The 22,648-nt window shown below is 34.6% G+C and overlaps 1 protein-coding gene across 1 annotated transcript in view; it reads right to left on the bottom strand.

The window, feature by feature from the left end:
* Vwa8 (von Willebrand factor A domain containing 8) overlaps nt 1–22,648 on the bottom strand; it is a 396,504-nt gene that overhangs the window by 303,800 nt on the left and 70,056 nt on the right. Inside the window, exons 5-10 of the mRNA XM_077795206.1 lie at nt 18,125–18,292; nt 13,729–13,893; nt 13,355–13,404; nt 12,524–12,632; nt 10,348–10,452; nt 1,623–1,754 (exon numbers count right to left, since the gene is read on the bottom strand). Of these exons, the coding sequence (XP_077651332.1) occupies nt 1,623–1,754; nt 10,348–10,452; nt 12,524–12,632; nt 13,355–13,404; nt 13,729–13,893; nt 18,125–18,292 (729 nt within the window). The remainder of the gene's footprint in view (nt 1–1,622; nt 1,755–10,347; nt 10,453–12,523; nt 12,633–13,354; nt 13,405–13,728; nt 13,894–18,124; nt 18,293–22,648) is intronic.

Raw genomic sequence — 22,648 nt, 5'->3', positions numbered from 1 at the left:
ACCCAAATTAATCATTCCTCTAAAATTAAAGTCCCATGCTGTCACATATGTACATAAGAATCATGTCATTTTCTTGCCTTTATAACTCATAAAAAAATCTCTAGTGGGGAATGAACCTTTTTTCAAATTGCAGACATAATACGGAATTTAAAATCAGCCCATGTCAAAATCTCCAACTCACCACTGACCTCCTGATTTCCAAAACCCATGTCCACAAATTCTTTTTACTCTTATCTTTTTTTACCCTCAGAAGCATCTATTCAAAAAAACCTTTCCTCCCATGCTTCCCACCTACTTTTCCTTTTATTTTTTTTTTTAGCTTTTATTTCTATACTTATTCTTTGTGGTCTCAATTCATTTGGTTTTCATCTTTGATTGCTCTTTCATTCCCTAAAGAACTTTCTTAAAAATTAAATTTATTGTTAACTGATACATAAAACATAAAAATTATACATATTCATGGATTACTATATGATGTTTCAATGAACTATCAATTGTATATTAGTTAAATCAGGTTAAATATATCTATCTCCTTAAACATTTATTATTTCTTTATGATTAAAACCTCAAAAAATCTTCCTCCTCACTTTTAGTACATTATCAGTATCTACTGTCATCCTACTATACAATAGCACATCAGAAAATTCTTACTCCTGTCTAACTGTAATGTAGTTTTCACTGATCAACATCTCCCTGTTCCTCTCTCCCCCTTTCTCCAACCTCTAGTAGTAACTAGTCTACTCTCAACTTCTGAGATAAACTTTTTTAGATTCTATATGAGTAAGATTATGATCTTCTTTTATTTTTTATCCTCTTCCATATCATTATCCTGGATGTCATGTTCTTCTAAGGACTTGGGACTTGATCAGACATATACAACATGAACCCTAAATAATTTTAAGTTTGGAAACAATATCAAATTTGCATTTAAGAAAGATCATCCTGGTACTAACATGAAAAGTTAACAAAAGGTACAGGAGTCAACGAAGTTAGTGAACCCTTACCAAAGTCAAGCAAATAATGAAGATTGGCTCATACCTCATGACTTTGAACATTCTGTTTAAACTTCCCAATGTCCTATCACCTTTCTATCCCTGGGCCATGGGGAAAATTCTATATCATTCTTCAAAACTTAGCTCAAGTTTCACCTCATCTCTGAAGCTTTCCTTACTCCTCCAGAATTCCTGTATTACTTCCCTCTCTAGGTCCCTATTGCCATTCATTCCAATATAGTCCTTATTCATCTGCTTCTACCATAGATTATCATTTGAAGAAGACAGAAGAGTGTAGTGCAAAGTGACCTTGTCTAGAATTACCAGCAGTGCCACCTCCTAGATTATAACCATGGATGAATCCACTAATCAAGGTACATCTCAGTTGTCTAACCTATAAGATGGTGATAATAAAGTTTACATTCAAGATTATTGGGGGATTTAAATAGTATAATATATATCAAGGAAACACAGTAAATAGTATAAATAATAAATCCTAATACAGAAAGGAGATACAGAGACATAGATGTGTTGCTACAGAGCCAAATAAGACTTATGAGAGGGTCATATGCCTAATTTAGGCCATATTAACCAGATGCATCTTAAAATGAAGAAATTGTGATTCATTACCTTAATGGTAACCTCTTGTCCTGCAATTTGAATAGTCACACAAGCATAGGAGACATGGTTTTCAGTCATTCTCTCCACTTTAACAATCTCTTTAGGAAGCAGAGAGCTTCCTGAATCTTGGAGTTCAAAACGCTGTAAAATTACAAGAAAATCATGTAAAAGTCATGGAATTTACTTTTGTTTGCTTGTTTGTTTGCAGTACCTGGGATCCAATCCAGCACCCCATGCATGCTAAGCAAGTGTTTACCCCTGAGCTCTATCTCCAGCCCTAAAATTTACATTTGATTTTAGTATCAATGTTGGATATCTAGAAGATTCATCTAATTAGAACCAAAACTTTTCAATTCTATAAAAATAGAAGTAAAAAAAATTAATGAGAACTTTTTCTACTTTCTAATAATACCATTCTACTTAAACCAAGTACACAGGTGATAGATACTAAAATCATCCTTAAAATTTATAAAATGACAGGAAATAGTATGCTTTTACCCCAGTTATAATAATGTCATTATAAGTTGATACAGGATTGATGTTAGAGCACTCATATTCCTGAAATAAATGCAAATGCAAAGAATCATTTACTACATTGGTTATATCTTTATAAATAATTAAGCTAAATAAGCTAATGGAATAGAAATAGGCTAGATTCAACCTGAATAGTAAAAGATCTCAAGTTGCAAGGTGAATTATCATTTGCTGACATAAGAAATTGAGAGGAACTATTAATCAGAAAAGTAATAAAGGAGTACAAGAGGAATATAAAATCTTTTAGACTACATGCTAGTAATATGTAGAAAATCAGCATTTATTTACTTTACTACTTTATGGGCTTTTCCTATGAATTCTTTAATTTCAATTAAACAGAACTAACATTTCCAACTAACTTTCTTTGGGATTACATTATTTATAATGTGATTTATAATTATACAGAATGAAATGTAAATCACATAGATGTTAGTAATAAGGCAATGGCATTCATCCTCATAATTCCCAATCCTGATCCACTATGCTGCACCTTCTTCCTACATTTTTCTAGGCTATTGAGCAGCAAAAGAGAAATTATCCAGACCATGCTGATTAGCAGCTAAACAAATATGTGGCTCCAATCTTTCCTGGGCTATTTTCCCAGAGCACCTCAGCAACTAATACAAACCAATACTTGCCTCCTAAGAAGTCAGTTTAAGCCCTCTATCCCATTTTTTGGCAGGCAATCTAGATATTTCTCCCACCTACAACATTGCCTTGGACTTCTCTACTCCTTACTAGAATGTAAGTCTCTTTAGAGAACTATTCAATCTATTTGGCTCTCTCCAAAATCTCTACAACCTACAATTACCCTAGTCAGTAGTCATGTAAGGTTTGTTAAATGAGAAAAATAAAATGAAAATATTTTTTCTTTAATCCTCAAAATCATCCATAATTTCATCAATATTTATTTCTTTTCCCATTTTCTCAGTAAAAAGGACTTCTGCTTTAAGTGACAGTAGATGGAAAGCCACCAGTCTTTCTCAATTTCAAATTAAAGCAATCCCATCAGTACAGTTTCTGGATAGAAAATAAGTTCTTATATCATTTTAAATCAAGTACAATGGTGCTCTGGAAATGTCCTTTCTCACCTTGCCCAAGCCATATTTTACATGTACTCAACAAATGTCATCCCTACATCCAAAAAACATGTTTATTTTTCCCATTCCAGGAAACAGTCATTTCTTCACTTACATCATCCTTTTTTTAATTATAAATATCAAGTAATGTTAACTGTACAAATCAATGGATTTTACTGTAACAATTCCATGCATGCATGCATTGTGCTTTAATAGTCTCCCCCCCTCTACCACCCTCTTCCCCATCCCTCTACATCATCCTTCAGCAACCCATCAACTTCTTCCTTCTGCTCACCATTGCTTATTTTATAAGTAGTTTATAATCACTGCTTCATCTTTCTTATTCTTATGCCCACAAATTTCTGGCTTATATCCCCACTTTACTAACACTGTTCTCAATAATTCTACCAATAATACCATATTTGCCAAATTTAATAAATTAATTTTCTTCCTATTTCATTGATTCCTCCTTCTTGGTCTCTTTTGTGACTTCTCCTTCATCTTCCTAACCAGTGCATATTAGAGTACTTCAGGAATGGATCATTTGATAGATATCATTAACTGATTTAAAAAAAAATAGGGCAGGTTGGGGGGCTGTGAAAGAAAGTGAGAAATCAAGAGTGTTTATGAGTTCTAGCTTGGAAAAGTGAAAAGATAGTGATGCCATTAATGAGAGGAAGTAGAAAGAAGATACACATTTGGAGTGGATACTAAAGAACTCCATACAGTGGAATCCTTTGAATTTGAGGTTTCCAAGTGGGTTTAGATGTAGTTTTTATCTATATTTACTTTTTCAATACTCTCATCCAGTCTTGATTTTACAAACTATCTATATGTTCATGACTCCTTGTTTTATCTTTCCAGTCTCTCTCCTGAGTTCCTAACTGGCATATGCAAACTTCCCTCTTATTATCTCCCCTCAGATAGCTAATAGGTGTCCCCAATTAAACATGTCCAACATTCAGGTCTTTAACCTTCCCCCCATTTTCTCTCTCTCCAACTTTATCATTCCCATTCCTCAATCCAACGACTTTGAAATTATCCTTGACTTCCTGTCTTAACCCTACATCCAACCCTTCAGCAGATATGTTAACTATACCTTGAAAATATAACCCAAATCCAACTACCTCTTACCAACTCATAACTGGTAAAAATCACCATAATCTCTCAACTGAATTATTATAACAATCTGCTAACTGGTGTTTCTCTGCTTTTGCCCTTACCCTTCACAGTCTATTCACCACTTAGCAACCAAAACAGGGCTGCTGAATGATCAGTCATATAAGACATTCCTCAAAACCTCCTAATGGTCCAGGCAAGGTGGTGCACACCTCTAATCCCAGCAACTTGGGAGGCTGAAGCAGGAGGATCACAAGTTTAAGGCCAGTCTCAGCAACTTAGCAAGGCCCTAAGCAACTTAGACCTTATCTCCAAGTAAAAAATTTTGAAAAGGGATGGAGATATAGCTCAGTAGTAACGTATCCCTGGGTTCAATCCCCAAGACTGCCAAAAAAATTTTAAAAATTCCTAATGGTATTCCATCATACTCAGACTGAAAGCAGAAATCTCCTTGATGGCCTACAGAACCTTACATGATCTGAGCTCCCCTACCTTCTAACTTCATCTCCTACTTACCTCTCCTTCACTTACTCTGCACCATCACACTATCCTATGCTGATGCTAGAATGCCCAGGTATGTTCCTGCTCAGGGCTTATGTTCTAGTGATTTCTGAAGTGCTTTCATCCATAGGACTTCTCTCCTTCAGATCTTTATCTAAGTGTTACCTTCTTGGTGAACACATGAATTCCTCAATTGACATATAGCATCATTTACTTAACTAATTGACTTTTTAACCAAAAATCAACCTCTATGAAGGCAGGGACTTTTGTCTGTTTTGTTTACTGCTACATTTTCAGCATAATAGTGCTTGGTTAAGTGTTCCTGTGGAAGGATGATTGGAATGAATAATTTTTTTGAGTGAATAATCTAAAAGTCTTGTTTAAATAAGATATCTCTGTAGCACTGGAAACTATTAACATTTTCCTCTTAAAACATCACTCCTAATGTTTCATCAGAATATTCTTTCTGTTCTACTTCTCTCTGACCATTCTACTTCAGCCTAATTTGCATGTTCTTTCCCCACTGTCCATACCTTAAATGTTGGTGTTTCCAAGGTTCAGCATTTGGCCAGTTTTTCTTCTCACTCTACTTGCTCCCCTGAGTTCTTTCAAACAACTCCCACACATTAACAACTCTCAAGTATTTATCTTTAATAACAAAATAGTTCCAGAGCCAGATCTGTATTTCATGTCTGCTGGATAAACCTCCCTGGAAATCTCAAATTCAAAAAAGATCATACCATACAGAATTATTTAGCCTACACCCCAATTGTGCTTCTTCCTTGCAAGTTCTCATATTAACTAATGGCAGCTGTAACTACTCGTTTGTCCAAGTTAGTATCCATGGACATTCTTGATTTCTCATGTTTTCTCACAGTCTCTCAACCCAACCCACATTTTATCAGTTAGTAACATCTAAGACATTACTGCATCTAAGATATTTCTCACATCCATTTAATTCCTATTTTCACTGGGCTACTTCATGTTTGACCAGAGCTATTCATCACTATGGTAAGTTCCTCAGGAGCAGGGATCAAATAGCATCCATTTCTATATCTCTAGATTTCTACAGACATATAATCATTTGTCAAATAATGAATGTTCAACTAATGTTGGTTGAACTGAGTGAAAATATTAAATTCAAGACCCTTCCAAGTTTCCCTTGCAAAACTATCATTCAGATTATATTATCAATGAACAAGCAGCAGCATATCCTTTCTAAATCACCTAGGGAATATACTAATTTAACACTTATTATGATGGAGTTCTACTTACGTAGAACTGAAAGCTGAGACATATTGAGAAAAGCCTGGATATATTTGTTACTAAACTGTGATAAAGGATGCCAACTCTCAAAGTGTGGTAGATTCATAATGAATCTTCAAGGCATCTTTAACTAAAAGCTAGAAGTAATTTCATAACTATAAAAATGTTTTTAGAATATGAATATCACATAATAAGCACCATCTGGGGAATAAAAATTATTCTAGTCATTTTTATAGCTAGTTCAAAAAAAGAAAGGTGCTATGATTTTTAGCTGACTACATTTTCATTTGTTAAAAATTTCATTTGTTAAAAATGCAACACAATTAAGTGAATACACTAAAATTCAGGGGGATATGTAACTCAAAGACAACTATTCATTCATTTCTATAGCAATCTGAGAGAGAAAATAATTATCCCTTATGAAGAAAAAGTTATTGACTAGTTCCATTATAATACACATTTCTATTCCTTAATTAAACATTTTTCCAAATTCAACAAAGTACTTTAATTTTCACCATTCTTATCAAAATTGTTTGAAGATAGATAATATTTCATTCATCTGTGAATATTGGCTTAAAATAACGCTTTGGGAAAACAATGTAAAAATTTAAATAAGAAGCAGGCCACACAGAGTGCTCCAGAACAGATAACAAAAAACTATACCAATGAATAGACGGTTCCACTCCCTGCACACGTGTGTGCATGCATACACACACACACACACACACACACACACACACCAACTGGAGATTGAACCCAGGAGTGCTTTACCATTGACCTATAGTCCCAGCCCTTTTGATTTTGAGATAGTGTCTTGCTAAATTGCCCACACTGGCCTTGAACTTCAAGTCCTCCTGTGTTAGCATCCTGAGTAGCAGGGATTAAGGCATGTACCACCATTCAGGGTACAATCCACTCTTAAGGAAAGATATTTTACACCTTATGTGTATATTTATGTATATATCAGTGTATAATAATCTTACCAAAAGAAAATTCTTCATTAGTTTCAGACAAGAGAAATCTGTGCATTAACTAGCACTTCAGGTAATTAAGGTGAGAAAAGACAGTTACACTTTTATCTGATTAATGCCAGTATCTTTTTCCATTTTTTAAATTCTCTACAATCAAATTAAAAATTATTTGTTTGTAATATAAACCTTTCATCATCATGTTCCCCTTAAGAGGTTAAAATTAAGGGCAAACAAAATGATACTATTTTCTTCAGAAAATGCAACTCATTAAACATATTTTCCAGAGCTAGTGTTGTGGCTCAGTGGTAGAGTGCTTGCCTAGCATGCTTGAGGCACTGGGTTCAATCGCTGGCACCACATTAAAATAAAATAAAGGTATTTTTTAAAAAGTATTTTCTACAACTTTATATAATTTATACAAGTACTTTTAAAAATTAGAGACCAGAAACACATCAAAGTGGTTTCTTTGTAAAGATACAGACCTTTGTTCATAATGGATCTATCTAGATACTGAACATCTTTCTCAGGTGTGTCACAGAGTAAATCGCATTGCTTCATTTTATCAGTACTTCCTCTGAGACTCTCTTCTTCCCTGAGTATGCCTCCTTGTTCCCAAGGCACAGGTATAGTGCTGAGGGCACTAGGGAAGCTCATCTGGAATTGAGGAAGCCTTTGATCTTGAATACTAGATGTTCTGCTTCAGTGACCAATGCCAATTTAGCTCAGATGTTGACTGAACCAAAGATAAGTTCCAGTTCTCTTTTTATTTTCAGTACCTAAAATAAACCTAAAAGTGAACTACATAGTCAGAAAATGGTAGTTTCCTGAACGTATGACTTTCCCCATTTTCTAATGGTTTTTAATATCCTCGCCTTCTCCTTCTCCTTTTTTCCCTCTCTTCCTCTCTCAAACATACACACACACACACACACACACACACACACACACACACCCCACAGAGTAGACCTCTTTTTTTCTCTTTCATCAGTGACTACTATTTCACCACTTCTATTCTCTTGCTTTCTTCTACATTCCTTTGCCTCTTTATTGACCATTATTAACTCCTTGCTTCCTTATGCTTTTCTTTAGGTTCCATTCATAATTGTATTTCTCATTATCTATGAGAAATAGCTTTCTATGATTTTATTGTTATTACTATTAAACATAATTAATCAATGAAAACATTATTTCTTAGGTTCTGTGTCTAGCTGATCTATTGAAAAAAAAAATCTTACTGAAACAACTAGAATCTCCTATGCCACTCTCCTGCTTTCTCATTTCTATTACTAGATGAACACAGAGTGCTTCAATACTTCCAAAGACTACATGTGGGTTTGAGAATAAAGGAGAAACAAACATCCCAAGTGCTCAAGAGCGTCAAATTATAGCCCAGAAAATTAAGGTCCTGTATACATAGCCACTACAGCTTAGTGTTAACATTCTATCTACTCCTTAGAAATCTGTACCTTAACCAGACTGTATTAGAAGGAACAAAAATTTAAAACACACATAAGTATTGATTTTTTTTCTGATTATTAGAGAACAAGCAGCAGATATGATGTCACACACCCTTAAACATTCTGGTTCATACTTCCTGGAACAAGAACTCTAGCCAATCTAATCACCACATAAACTTCCAGAACAGGAAATTAATTTAATAAAATACTATCCAATGCACAGATCTTTCTTACAAAGTGCACCAACAATGTCATTTGTTCCTATATGGTTCAAGATCCAGTGCAGGAATATTTAGCTCATGGCTCTTCAGTCTCTTTCAACATGGAACACTGTCTGAACAGTTTTAAAGAACATAGGTCTTCATTCTGTAAGATGGCCTTCAACCTAGGACTAGGCCATACTTACATCCTCAATTCTTAGTAGGAACTCCCCAAGAATGATGCTTTCAAAGCCCATCATTCGGGAGATACATCATGTCAATTTGTTCCAGCTGGTCAAGCTCATGTTTACTGTAAAAATACTACTTTCTGCCAAACACAGTGGCACACATCCATAATCCTAGTGGCCTGGGAGGCTAAGGCAAGAGGATCACAAATTCAAAGCCAGCCTCAACTTAGCAAGGCCCTAAGCAACTTACAAGACTCTGTCTCAAAAATAAAAAAGGGCTGGGGATGTGGCACCCTGGGTTCAATCCCCAATACAAAATTTATATATATATATATATATATATATATATATATATATATATATATATATATATATATATATATATATATATATATATTAGGCAATTGAGTATTTTGTACACAGTAGAGAGAGATTCAGAAATTGTATTCATATCCGAAGATCTATCTGCCAGCTTTAAATCCCTTGGTGACACCTTCCTAAAACAACCACCATTCTGATGAATCCAAATGGTGATTTTTCTAGTTATATTATTCCTTATTTATCAGTAAGCATTTCACATTAAAAGATTTTTCTTTCTCTTCCCTATTTTTATAATTTATTCATATCATAGAGATCTGTGGATTCCCATTTTATGAAACAAGTTCTATTAATTTTTATCATTATTTATTTTTAATGGTCAAATTTTCAAGCTGACTCCTCTGTCATTTTGAAATGTCAATATTATTTGTTAAACATTTCCTTACTCTCTGGAACATTAAGAAATTCAATGTTCATCTTATATGTTTTATGGCTCAATTCTTGAGAAAACCCTATTTCCAAGGAGTTTTGATTTCTTTTAGTAATCAGTGTCTAGGCATATGGCATGATCATACAATTTTTTGGCTGTTTTAAGAGAGCTATATATATTATAAATATGTGGTGTGTGTGTGTATAATATTATATATACTATATATAATACTATATGTAGTATAAAATACTATAATGTAATACTATATTATCTATTTGTTCATATGTATCAAAAACATAAATCATATCTCCAATTTCAATTCAATACCTCATTCAATACCTCATTACCCCTTTCCTTGTTTATAAATCCCTTCTCCAACAGCTCTCATTATCTCAATATCCTTATCATAGTCACTCATGTGCTCGATCTATTTATTTTCTCAATCTCTCCACACCAGTCCCTCTGTGCTTCTTTCCTCATTACTGTTGCTGGCATCTAATGCCTTCGTGACTAGAAAGGAAGACAAGGGATGGTGAAAAAAGATGAAAGGAGACTAGAGAAAACTAGGAGAGATGGAAAAAGAGAAATGGGAAGATATAAAGGAAAGGGAAGGCAAAAGAAGGGAAAATTGAAATGTAAGGGAAAGGAAAGAAAGGGAAACAGATACTCACTTTTAAAACACCTTCAACAGCCATCTTCCCTTCATGTCCTAATAAAATAGTGTATGGATAAAGCCACTGGATTGCGTGTTTAATTGACATCATAGGAAAGGAATCCTATTTAGGAGCACAAATACATAGGAATAAGCAACATCTAAAATAACCACAGAACATGTATCTTACATGTATATGTGCCATTAAAATTGCCCTATAAAAATAACCAATAATTTTCCAGAAGTGTAAAAAATAAAATATTCTTTCCTCTCCTCTTCCTGTTCCTATTCATTTCTAAGTGAACTCACTCCTACCTTTCATCTATGTGTCAATGGCTCCTGTGTTTCTATGTCTAATCATGCTCTTCCTTGAGGTCTAGACCTGAATCTTCAATTATCCATTACATGTGACTACAGTATGTAGTCACATACTGTAAATTTTCATATGTAAACTTTTACATCTGAAACTATTCACATTTGCATACTTTACTCATCCCAAAGCACATGTTCCTCCTTTATTCATAATCTGAGTTCATCTGATCTACATTAACTTAGCTTCATAGCTATAAGTGCAAAGTAAAGAAAGTGTTCATTTTCCTCAAATCCTTCACCCCAAACCAAATTGCATTTTCAATTCTGTTTACACAATAAAGAGTCTACTGATAGGGACCAACACAAAAATTTCAATATGGATTATCTATTAGATGATATTACAGAATTAATGTTAATATGGTAAAGTGTGGTAACAGTATTCTCATTATGCAGAAAAATGCTCTAATTCTTAGAAGTCATAAATATTTAATAGAATACTACGATTTATTTCCAAATGGTTCAGGGGGGGAAGAGGGGTCAAGCAAATGTGGCAATATGTTAGTAATTGGTGCTTCTAGGTGAAGGGATTATGAATGTTTGACTATTTTACGGCTTGTTGAGATATGACACTCTTCAAAGCACAAAGTTCTGAGCAAAAACAAAAAAAAAAGTGCAAAATTGGATAAACAGAAGAAATGCCTTTCTGGATATGTAGAGCAATGTAAAAACTACCCTTCTTGTCTAAATAGAAATAATTCAAAAAAACAATTAACATTTAAAAATGAGTTCCTTGACTAAAGAAAGCAGTATTGCTACTACTTCAGATGGACCTCCTTGGCAGGGTCTCACTAAATGTTATAACAAGCCTTTGAATATCTTTGGCATCCAGGTTCTCCCCAACCTCCTTGATGCCAACACCAAGGGAGGTGTTTTCCTGTAACCTAAATCTGATCACCTAATGTTCTACCTACTTCAAAATGTCTTACAGGCCATTTCTTCATCATAAACTCCAGGCAACTTCACTCCCCATGAAATATTTCAAAATCAAGTTCAAACATCTCTCTCACCATACACACTTTCTCTAGGGATACAACTTATTCTCACTCTCCTTCCAGGTTCTTTTGTGACTGAACACCTATGAATGCGTCCTCTGCCTACAAGGCCTTTAACTGCCATGCACTTTTTTAAAGTGTAGTGGACAACAGCTGTTGTCCACCCTATCCCCTCAGGTCTCTTTATATCCTTTCTTTGTTCCTCTCAGGTCTCCCTTCCCACAGCCAGCTGTTGTAGATCTTACTTTTTAAAATATTTCTAAATTTGTCAATAGACCTATATTTTATTAATTTATTTATATGTGTGCTGAGAAGTGAACCCAGTGCCTCATACATGCTAGGCAAGCACTCCACCACTGAGCCATAACACCAGCCCTGAGGTCTTTTTAAGAAGACTGCCCTTCAGCTCCTGGAACCAGCTTTGCTCACAAGCTGGGAGAGACGGTAATGACTTGAAATGTGCATCCCCTGGGACAACTATTAACCAATGACTAATGGGTGCTAGAATAAGAAAGCCCAGCTCTACTGCCCCAGGTGGGGCAACTTTGAGGCCTAACTCACTGCAGTACACCTCTTCTTTGATACGGCTGAAGCCTTCCCTTCCACCTTTATATTTACTTACATCTCATGTCTACCTCCTCCTTCTCCAAAGCTAGGAGTTCTTTAGAACTTGGGCTCTGTATAGTTTACTATACTGCACAACAAATCAACCTTAGGCCTTTTACAGAACAATATGATAAGAAAACCCAAAGTGATTAATTCCCAAGGATTACTTTTAAATTTGCTTTGCTATATTTGGGTTCACCAGTCATTAATTTGGTTTATACATACCAGGATTTGAACTGCAGCTGGTAAACTATCTAAAGGAAAATCTGGAAGTCCAAGAGCAAAAGATTCTTGGGAACAGACAGTTGTTGCAAAAGACAAAAGCTGAGAAACTCTGGGGGAAAAAATCATATTAAATTTTATTCTAATAGTTTTAAAATAAGTATAAGTATGTTAAATAGCGAATAGCTGGGCCAATTTAATTAATCTAAAATGATCCCTACTGTTAATTCTTGAAGAACAGTGACTCCCATATCCCAATGTTCCATTTAAAACTCAGAAGCTGATTAGCTAGACACATGAATTTCCTAAACCCATCAAGATAGGTGAGGTTTTCACAACCTGATCTAAATCTACCCTGCCAGCTTTATCTCCTCTCAATCTCAAATCTAAACTCTAGACAGCAGATTTTTATAGCCTTAAGAACAAAGCATAAACTCTCATATCTCATGCTTTTAGAAAAGTCCTTTGTAATTCCTTCATTCCATTCTCTATCTGGCAAAAGTCTACACATTCTTTAGGACTCACTTCAAACATCAATGTTTTTGTGAAGCCTTCACAAAGTCTCAACCACAAATAGCCCCAGTAATTTGAAATTGTGGCATGTAACTACACTGGGTTAAACTAAGCTACTTGAATCTCTTTCAGTTCTACTAGATCTTAATTCTGCTTCTTACCATCAATGATCTATTTTATTGATTTTATCACCAGCATATACCAAACCTTGCAATACTAAAAAAATTCTTAAAAGAATAGTCATGGAATGAATATATCAATCAATGAATAGGCAAAACAAATTCAATGTTAAGTGACCAGTATTTATAAAAGTACACTTACTTCTCTGCTGAAACATTGGCTCCAACTGAATATAATACATTAAGTTGATCCTAAAATGACATAGAAATATATCAAATTAATAAAAACTAGAACAGATTAAATGGAAAAGTTTATAGATACAAACAAACCTTTTAATTAGGCAGACACCAAGAAATTCATAGGAAAAAATAATTTCTTGTTACATTTCATTTTATATAAATCTTGTTAAAAACTTTCAAACAAATAATGCCACAAAAATTTTTCATCCTACTTCCCAGAGATTTTTCCTTATTCCGTATCTTTTTTCCTGTCCATTAACTACTGAAGAGGAATTGAATTTCTTGTTGTGGACAAAAATCTATTTTAAAGACTTAATCAATCTTGGTCATAATTACCTTGAAGGGTAGAAAATAAATATCTCTGGCTTGAAATCGAGAACGAAGAGGGGGATCTAATGGATTCCCAGAATATCTGGGCACTGGCAAGCCCAAGGCAATCACTCGGAAATTTTCACTAACTCGGACAATCTTCCAAGCATCCAACTCTGCTTTAGTATGATCCTAAGAAAGGGAGAGATCAAAAATTACAGCACAAATGAAACAGATTACAACCGCAAGAGCTGCCAGGCCAAGACACCTAAGCCTTGCCTGTTAAGAGAACTGAATTTGAAAACACTTTCAAAATCACACAGTCAAGGAAGGAAGCAAAGTAAAATCCAGATCCAGGGAAAGCTTGCAACATGAATACCAGTCTTGGAAACAAAAGTCCCTCATACATGAAGGAACCAAGAAAAGCTGAGTCAGATCTCCAAGCCCCACTCAATAATACAAAGGAAGAAAGTCAGGAAAATAAGGAAAAGACATGATGATCAAGAGGACAGACAAACCATCCAGAGTGGAGATCACCCACAGAGCCTAAATAGATATTATGTTTACAGAAATATTTCTAGAAAAACATACTGCTAATAACAACTAACATGTTTGAAAATTTACAGGGTAGGCATTTTCCATGATTTTTTCTCATTTAACTTGCACCAGAATCCAGACAATCTCCTTATGATCTGAATGAAAAACCTTAAGTTCAAAGGAGTTATATAACTTACCCATGGTCACTGGAGGCACTGAAAGAACGTAAACTGCATAGTTTTGAAGTCACAAACCCTGGCTCAACTACCTGATACATGCATGTTCTACTTAAATTATCAAGGTTATATCATTTACCGTTGGAACCTCAGTCTTCTCATCTATAAAACAGAAATAATATCATCTACATTATTATGACTGCTGTGAAAACTAAGTGTGAGAATGTATGTATGTAGCAGGCACATGCTACAAATCATTTCCTTCCTTCCTTCCTTCTCTTCCTTAATGGCTCTTCACAGCCTTAAACAATAGTATCCATGGTATATAAAGTTTATATAAATGTGCATATGTACATTTTGAGGGAAAGGTCCAGCGCTTTCAGCAGATCCTCAGAGGGCAATGCCCACATTGACAGTATAAAAACTTCTCATTGCCTTTCCTGGCAAGATTTGTATCTCATTCTCCCAGTCTCAGCAATCCAACCTTCTGTAACTCTGTTTCAACCCATCATACTACTGTTATTTTCCAAAAATGGAGCTTCAGCAACACTGCTCCATTTTCAGTGAAACACCTTTTTCACTTTGTACAGCATAAAAACAAGTATCATTCAAATCTTAGTACACACCACAGCTTCATAAAAACAGGTCCTTTTCTGATCCTTTCCCCCTTTAGAACCACTTTTATACCCCTTCATTAAATCTTTTACAAGCTTCTATCTTTATACATTTGTGTAGCTACTTCTTTTTTTTAAGTAAATAACTTATTTATTTTGCTCTCCTTCCCCACCCACATCCAAAAAAAAACACAACCATGTATAAAATACACAGGTTGTTGTGAGACAGTTTTTAGTGACTTTTCACTTGGATTTTGTTTTGTTTTGTTTTTGCAATGCTGGGGCTGGAACGCAGGGCCTCAATGCTACATGACTGTGCAGCTACTTCTATGCAAGACTGTCTCATGCTAATCCAACCTCATAAGAGGACTTATTATTGCTTGTAGAACATAAGAATCCAAAAGTCTGTGGATAGATTGCATGAATTAATTTTTAAAAAATAAAAAATGATTATTTCAATGATAATAAAAAGATCCCAATTCATAAATTAACCGAGTAATACTATGTTACATATGAGTAACACTATGTTACATACATTAGAAAACAAGAGCCTGGATCCAGCCCTGTCTGAAAAACCAACAAGACAACCTCCAGAAAATCAAATATTTCTGTTTTTCATTTACCTAAAAGTGATAATTAGAATACATATAAAGTTTATACAGACTGATTATTTCTATAATAACAAAATTCTACAACCATTACCTCTGTGAAAAAATACAATTTTTGAGATATTAAAACTCAGTATATTGAGTCTAGTTAGAAATAAGTGGGACTTAAATTATGGTGTTGGAATCTGTTTACCATAGAAATTGCCTTAAGATGTAAAAGTTTCATGAAGAGATATTGCCTATATTCTGTGATATTCTCATGAGACAGATCTCATGTGAGTACAGAATTAACATTTACCAATAAAAATTATGTATTTATACTAATATCTTCTTTGAGGGGAAAAAAGATCTTTCTCTTTTAATTATAAGCATTCCCTACATAACTGAACCCTTTTGACTCCCATGTTGCAAGTTTTTACCCAAAATAAAAGGTTCAATAATTTTGTGCAGAATTATACTCTACGAATAAAGAATATATCAAACTTTTTGTTGTGAAGTGATGCTTTTGCTTTTAAAACATACAATTCCACATTCTAAGTAGTATTCTTTTCCAAATCATGTCCTAAAAGGTTGAATAGTATAATTTTTAGGAGAAAACAATTATTTTGAAATTTAAAAGTGTCTAAAGAGAAAGTGACCTGCATGTTTTCACCTTCTTTTACAGACAAATAATAAAAAAGGTCTTCCTTTCAGTACGTGAACTATAGCAAAATGAAGGAATAAAAATTTAGCTCTTCTTATTGATTAAAACCTCCATTATCCCTTTCTAATTGTATGAGAATTAGATGACCTTTAGATAGATCTAGATGGAAATTACTATACTTGCATGAGAAAAACACCATCAAAAAACTCTCACAGACAAGAAAGAAACCCACTACTAAAAGGGTTGCAAGATTGATTATAGAGAAATAGCTTTGGGCAGCAGGGATCAGAAAAAGATGCTCCTGGTTCTACCAGCCATGGGACATCAGTTCAATCAGACCCTCTGGCATCAACATCTATTATTTAGTGCCTCATGTGTTCTGGACTTGTATTTGCGCCCCGAGAGGAGGATCAAGAAATATAAGAAACGGGTCTTGCTCTTGAGTGATTAGCCAATAAGATTAGCATATATGTATCTGCACAGAAAAGGATGAGAAAGCCTCCGAGTCCTAGAATGTCGATGCAGAACAATCAGTCACAGAAGGCTATAAGCACATACAGCTCCAATTTGGTACAGCCTGAGCTAAATGAATAAGGACTAAGCATCTTCTTGTCATTTATGACATTAAATGACACATCCAAAGCCTTTTGAAGAGCCCCATATCCTGTATTTGTTGCACAGCATTTAATTTTACTTACTTATTTATCCATCTAACAAATAGTTAATGAACACCCACTACATTGTTCAAGGAATTTGAGAAACAACATTAGTAAAAAGAAATCCCTGTACTTGCAAAACTTATATTCTAGTAGAGGGAGACAAATAATAGTAAACAAGTTATATAGGATATTAGAAGATAACATGAAAAAATAAAACAGAGTAGGGTTAGGATGTATAGAAGCAGAGGGCAAATTACAATTTTAAATAGGGGGGTCAGGGCAGGCTTCACTGACAATGTAACATTTGAACACTTGATTAAGTTAGAGGAGCAAGCCAAGTAAATGCCTGGGGAAATAAACATTTCAGGAAGAGGTAAGTACCTGTGCAAAGGCTTGGAAATAGAATGCCTATTTAGCAGATTTAAGGTAAAGAGAATACTAGTAGCTGGAGTGAAGTAAAAGAGGTGGAGGACAGAAGGACAAGAGGCAGGAGATAGTAAGGGCCCAGATCATACAGAACATTCAATTCCATTATAAAGGTTTTAGATTTTACCCTGAGTAGAAGAGCAAGCCTGTAAGGTCAAGCACAGGAGTGACCCAATCTGGTGCATCTGATGTATGTTTTAAAGCAATCATTAGCTGCTATATGAAGGAATAAGAATTGAACAGGGAATCCAGTTAGAAGCCAGGCATGAGATGCCCTGGCTTGGACCATCAGGGTGTCTTTTAAATATAGTATTCATTTTGGTCAATACCTGTTGGGGTTTGAGGTTCAGGAGGCTAAGAATTGAACTTTATTCAGCTTTGTATCCCTGATGTCACGAAGCATGAATTCAATCAAAACCACTGGCGTCAAAAGTTATTGAGCACTGTCTAAAAGTCATTAGAATTTTAATAAACATTGTTGAGCAAAGAAAAGGGGGAAAAAGGAGAAAAATGTGTTAAGAGAGAAAATAGTTATTAAACTGACAGAAAAGAAACTGTAGAAATCTCAGAGGTCTCTGACATGGTCTACAAAAGTACAGCCTTGTAAAACTGCAAACTCATTTGCCAAAGATAAGGGCCATCTGAATGAACACTTGTCCTGATTCCAAGAGAACTGTGTTTTATATGACATGCCACCCATAGTTGACACTACCCACAGTTTGACAACAAAGACAAAGCAGGAGGATTTTTCTTCTCTTACTTGCAGAAGTTTGTCATAATGCTCAGCAGACATCAGGAAGCGTCCATCTTCAAGCTGCATCTCCCTGTTTTCCAGTAAGTTGTTCAATACAGGCAGAACATTCCTCTCGGCCTTTTCCAAGCCTTCCAAAATGAGAATTCTGCCTTCTGTGGCAGCACGAACTGCACACTATTTCCAAAACACATAAGAGCAAAATGAGAATATTAAAGATAGCAGAGGGCCTTGACCTAATTTTACATGTACTGCAAACTATACTTGCATTTCTTGTTATAGGGACAGGGAATCAGGAATGCTAAGTTCCAATCTTAGTTTTTTCTGTCCATGCGATCTTAGGCAAGCGATTTTACCTATTTGTGCCTGTTTATTCACTTGTGAAAAAAAAGACAGTGAAAGAGATGTTCTCTAGGGTTCCTTTTGGCACAGACATCTTAGATTATGTGCCCAAAGGAATAGAAACTAAGTGCTATCTATGAACTTGTAAGATAATTAAACAAGGGAGCAGATTCCTTAAATTAGAACAGGCAACTAAAGAAAGTAATCTGCCCTAAATGTTCTGCAAGCTTCTTGTGAAGATCAAATAAACGAGGTAAGAAGGCTTGAAGACCATAATGTTTATAAATGAGTCATCCTCAAAAGAATTCAGGTAGAACCTGAAGCTGGATGGAGGTTTTACTGTAGCCTACAATACACTGACTTAGCCAGTACTGTAAGTATTTTAATAAATTTAAGAAAATTCGTAGTAGAGAAAAGTGAGAAATAAAAGACTCCCAAATGGTGAGTCACAGGAAAATTATAATATCAATAAATTACTGAAGATATGTATGTGTGTGTGTGTATGTATGTGTGTGTGTATATATATATATATATATATATATATATATACACATATTTATATATAATTATCCTTGAACTTGCAGGTCCTGAACAATATAGAATAAAAACAAAATATGAATTAAAACTTCTTCATAAAAAATCCTTGGAAATCAGCTTTAAAAAGGAAACCTTCAATCATGTTTCTTTTGCATACTGAACAACAGACAAGATTAATGGTGCTAAATTTATATGACCACTCCTTCCTTAAAAGGCTTTTTCTTTGGCCTCATGACATTACATTCTCTTAGAAAAAGTCTCTCTTTTTCTGTCTGTCCACTAAATGAATGTGATGTTCAGAACTATATCCTTAACCCACAGTACTTCTTACTCTACAAGGTACTTCCTCATTAATCTGAATTACACAGTTCCAAACATCACTTCTATGCTAATGATTTCCCAATCTCCAGAACCCAAACTGCAGACCATATGGTTCTATCACATGATGGCTCCATTCAGACCTACAAGCTCTTCAGCTCAACACGGAGCACAGCCTTCCCCCTCCTTAAAAATCTGCTTCTCTTCTATTTAAGATGGGAAAACCATTCACCCATGATAGGACCCTTGATTCCTATCTTACGTCTTACATTCATCTACATGTTCTGACGATTTAACCTCCTTAATATCTCTTGAACTCATCTCTTTCTACTACATCCCAAACTCAGGTCTTCCTTACCTCTCAGATCTCCTCCACAGTAGTCCAAGCTCCTTAACTGGTCAAATAAGCCTATCATACTATGGGATCCCCAGTGTCACTTCCTGACATAAGTTGCTTCACATGTGGTACTTTTGTGACAATGAACTGCATGTGATTTCTCCCATCCATGTACACATCATATTGCTTTACTAGAAAAATCTGTTTAACTAAAGTGACCTCTTTACTCAAAATTTAATTTCCCTTTAGTAATTATAATCAGCCCATAAAAGGAGCTAAACAACTTCTTCTTCTTCTTTCTTCTTTCTTTTTTCTCCTCCTCCTCCTCCTCCTCCTCCTCCTCCTCCTCCTCCTCCTCCTCCTCCTCCTCCTCCTCCTCCTCCTCCCCCCCTCCTTCTCCTCCTCCTCCTTCTTCTTCTTCATAGCCAAGGAAATTTCTGGACCAGTAAAGTATTGATTTTTCAAGAATAGAGGACCAAATAAGCACTGTTTAATCAAGCTTGCAGGCTGCTTCCTTTTAATAAACCACTGGATTTTACACAGTATAATAGGGCTTAGTTTATTTCAGGTGTCTGTGGTATTATAAAAGAATCAGATTTTAATAAATCATATTAGTCTAAAATCATCCCATTTTAAGAATAAGAACAATTCATGGAATCCTTCAAATCTACCATTACTCTATATATTTTAATCCTCTTCTGTAGCTTTATTAATTTTTAAATGCATAGATAGAGATGACTTAGAAGTTCCTAAGGAACAAACAAACAAAACTAAGAATCTCATTTTGCTAGCTATATAAAAGACAAAACAAAAAGTAATTTGTATTTGATTTTTTTAATATCCCAGAAGTTTTGTCTTTTATATAGCTAGCAAAATTCATGTTTCAGGTAAGGTCTCAATTAAGCTTTCTTTCACAAAAATTTATTTACTCCAAGAAAGCATAGCTCAGAATTAAAAAAAGAAAGAAAGAAAGAAGAAGAAACTAATTAGGTTATCATAACCTGGGCAATATTATTTCTTAAAAACCTGAAGGGTTTTTTTAATCAATCTTTGTATACAATAGACTAAATACTGTATTAGACTTTTTAAAACTTCATAAGTTTTAAAACTCATGTTCACTGAGATAAAATTAGAACTACCAATCAAAATTCAGTGGTTAGCCAACTGTGGGGGCCTGAGAAAACAAAGGCTGACAACACAGAACAACAACAAACACTGTAGCTCTGCTTTTATGCACCTCAGGTAGACTCTGGTCTACTACTCACTGAATATTTTCAGGATAAGCCTTGTAGAGGGATCAGAAACAGGAGCCAAATATACAAAGGCATTCTTTCGTCTACTCAAATGGAGGTATTGTGACCACAAAGTTAGAAAAGATAATACCATGTAATGTCCTCTTGAAAACCTGATCCATATTGCTTGCACCTCTTCTCTAGAGTAAAATGCATACAGGTATATTTACACAGTAGAGGTCACATACTAGACTTCTAATATGATGCCCTGAAATAAACCTATCCCTTCTCTAGTAGTCGTACTAAAACTGCATAATTATAAATCATGAGGAAACATCAAGACCCAAACTGAGCAACATTCCAAAGATAATTCCCCATGAAGAAGAGAAGGAAGAAGCTTACTACAAAAGCAGAGTTAGGAACAATGTGAGTGGTAGAGGCCAGTGATTCAAAGAAAAGGATATGATCAAATGATGTTGAGTAGGAGGGGGAGATAGCAGAGGGGCACAGAAAGAGAATGCATAAGATTGAAATAAAACTAAGAAAGTTGCTACTTGATGTTGGACTAAACCATCTATAAGGTATTTTTTAGCAATAAGATCCATGAGTATAGGACTTGCCTCATCTTCACTAAGAATATCTTTAAAGTTAAAACAATAAATCTTCCCAAACTTTCTTTCTTATTAATATAACATAAATTATTTCTTAAATTTACACACAATTTTCATCACAATGAGAATGGATGTTTTATAGTCCAACTGGATCCAAAGATGAAAATATAAAGAGAGAATTACAAATCCATAAGAATGGTAAATTTGTAGGAGGGAAAAAGAAGGGAAAATGATAAGCAAAAGATCACCAAATAATTTTAACTTTCTTCCCTATTTGCCCTTTGGTAGAATGGTTGGAGACCAGAACATGTGAAAATTAAAATTTTTAAATGTAGGCAGAAATACATTCAAGAGAAAACCTTAAGTAGATGATTTTTGGTAACAAAGTTTGAAACACTCAAATTTATAGAACTAATAGCATCTATTTACTACTTTAGTATCAACTTGCTTCCTAATTCTTCTTTAAAATAGTCTATAAAATAAGCTAAATGCTTTAATCAGTACTGCCAAACTTTACTACTGTAATACAGTTTGCATTTGTAGAGAAGAAAATAAAATTTTAAAATAAGTAACTGACTAAAGCAAATACAAAGTACAACATTATGTATTCTATCAAAATTATTATGTTACACATAAATCTCAACTTAATTGGAGAGAAAAAAATTGTTATTCCTGATGGTGGCCTAAGCATCTTACCCTCCCTGCACTAATGCCCCATTCCCTTCATCCTCTGTTTGTTCAGCATTTAAGATTGGAGGATCAACAGGAAACTTGCACCATTCTTTCACATCTTAGTAGGATTCAGAAGTCTTCAAAGGATGAGAACCCCATGTTTTAAGCATACCAGTATAAAACTAGCTCACAGCAGGCAATTAACATTTATGGAATAAAAATGCAGCCATTCAGTTAAAAGATGTTGTTATGTAAGTTTAGAAAGAATTTTTATATGAAGGATGACAGTTATCTATGCCTAGACTTGTTATGAGAACAGAATAGAATAAGCTCAAGCATGAGAGACTTTGTTTAGATATTTTGAAATTTTTCTACATAGATTGCTCAGTAATTGTAGTAAAAGATTTCTGAAATTGTATAAGAAAACAAAGGAGCAATGCACATACATTTTTAAGAGGAATGACTAGTTATGATGGTTCCTTAA

The sequence above is a fragment of the Urocitellus parryii genome, chromosome 2 (genome assembly GCF_045843805.1).
Source record: "Urocitellus parryii isolate mUroPar1 chromosome 2, mUroPar1.hap1, whole genome shotgun sequence".
Lineage (NCBI taxonomy): Eukaryota > Metazoa > Chordata > Mammalia > Rodentia > Sciuridae > Urocitellus > Urocitellus parryii.
Note: the sequence above shows the minus strand (reverse complement) of the source record. Positions and strands in the feature narration are given on the sequence as shown.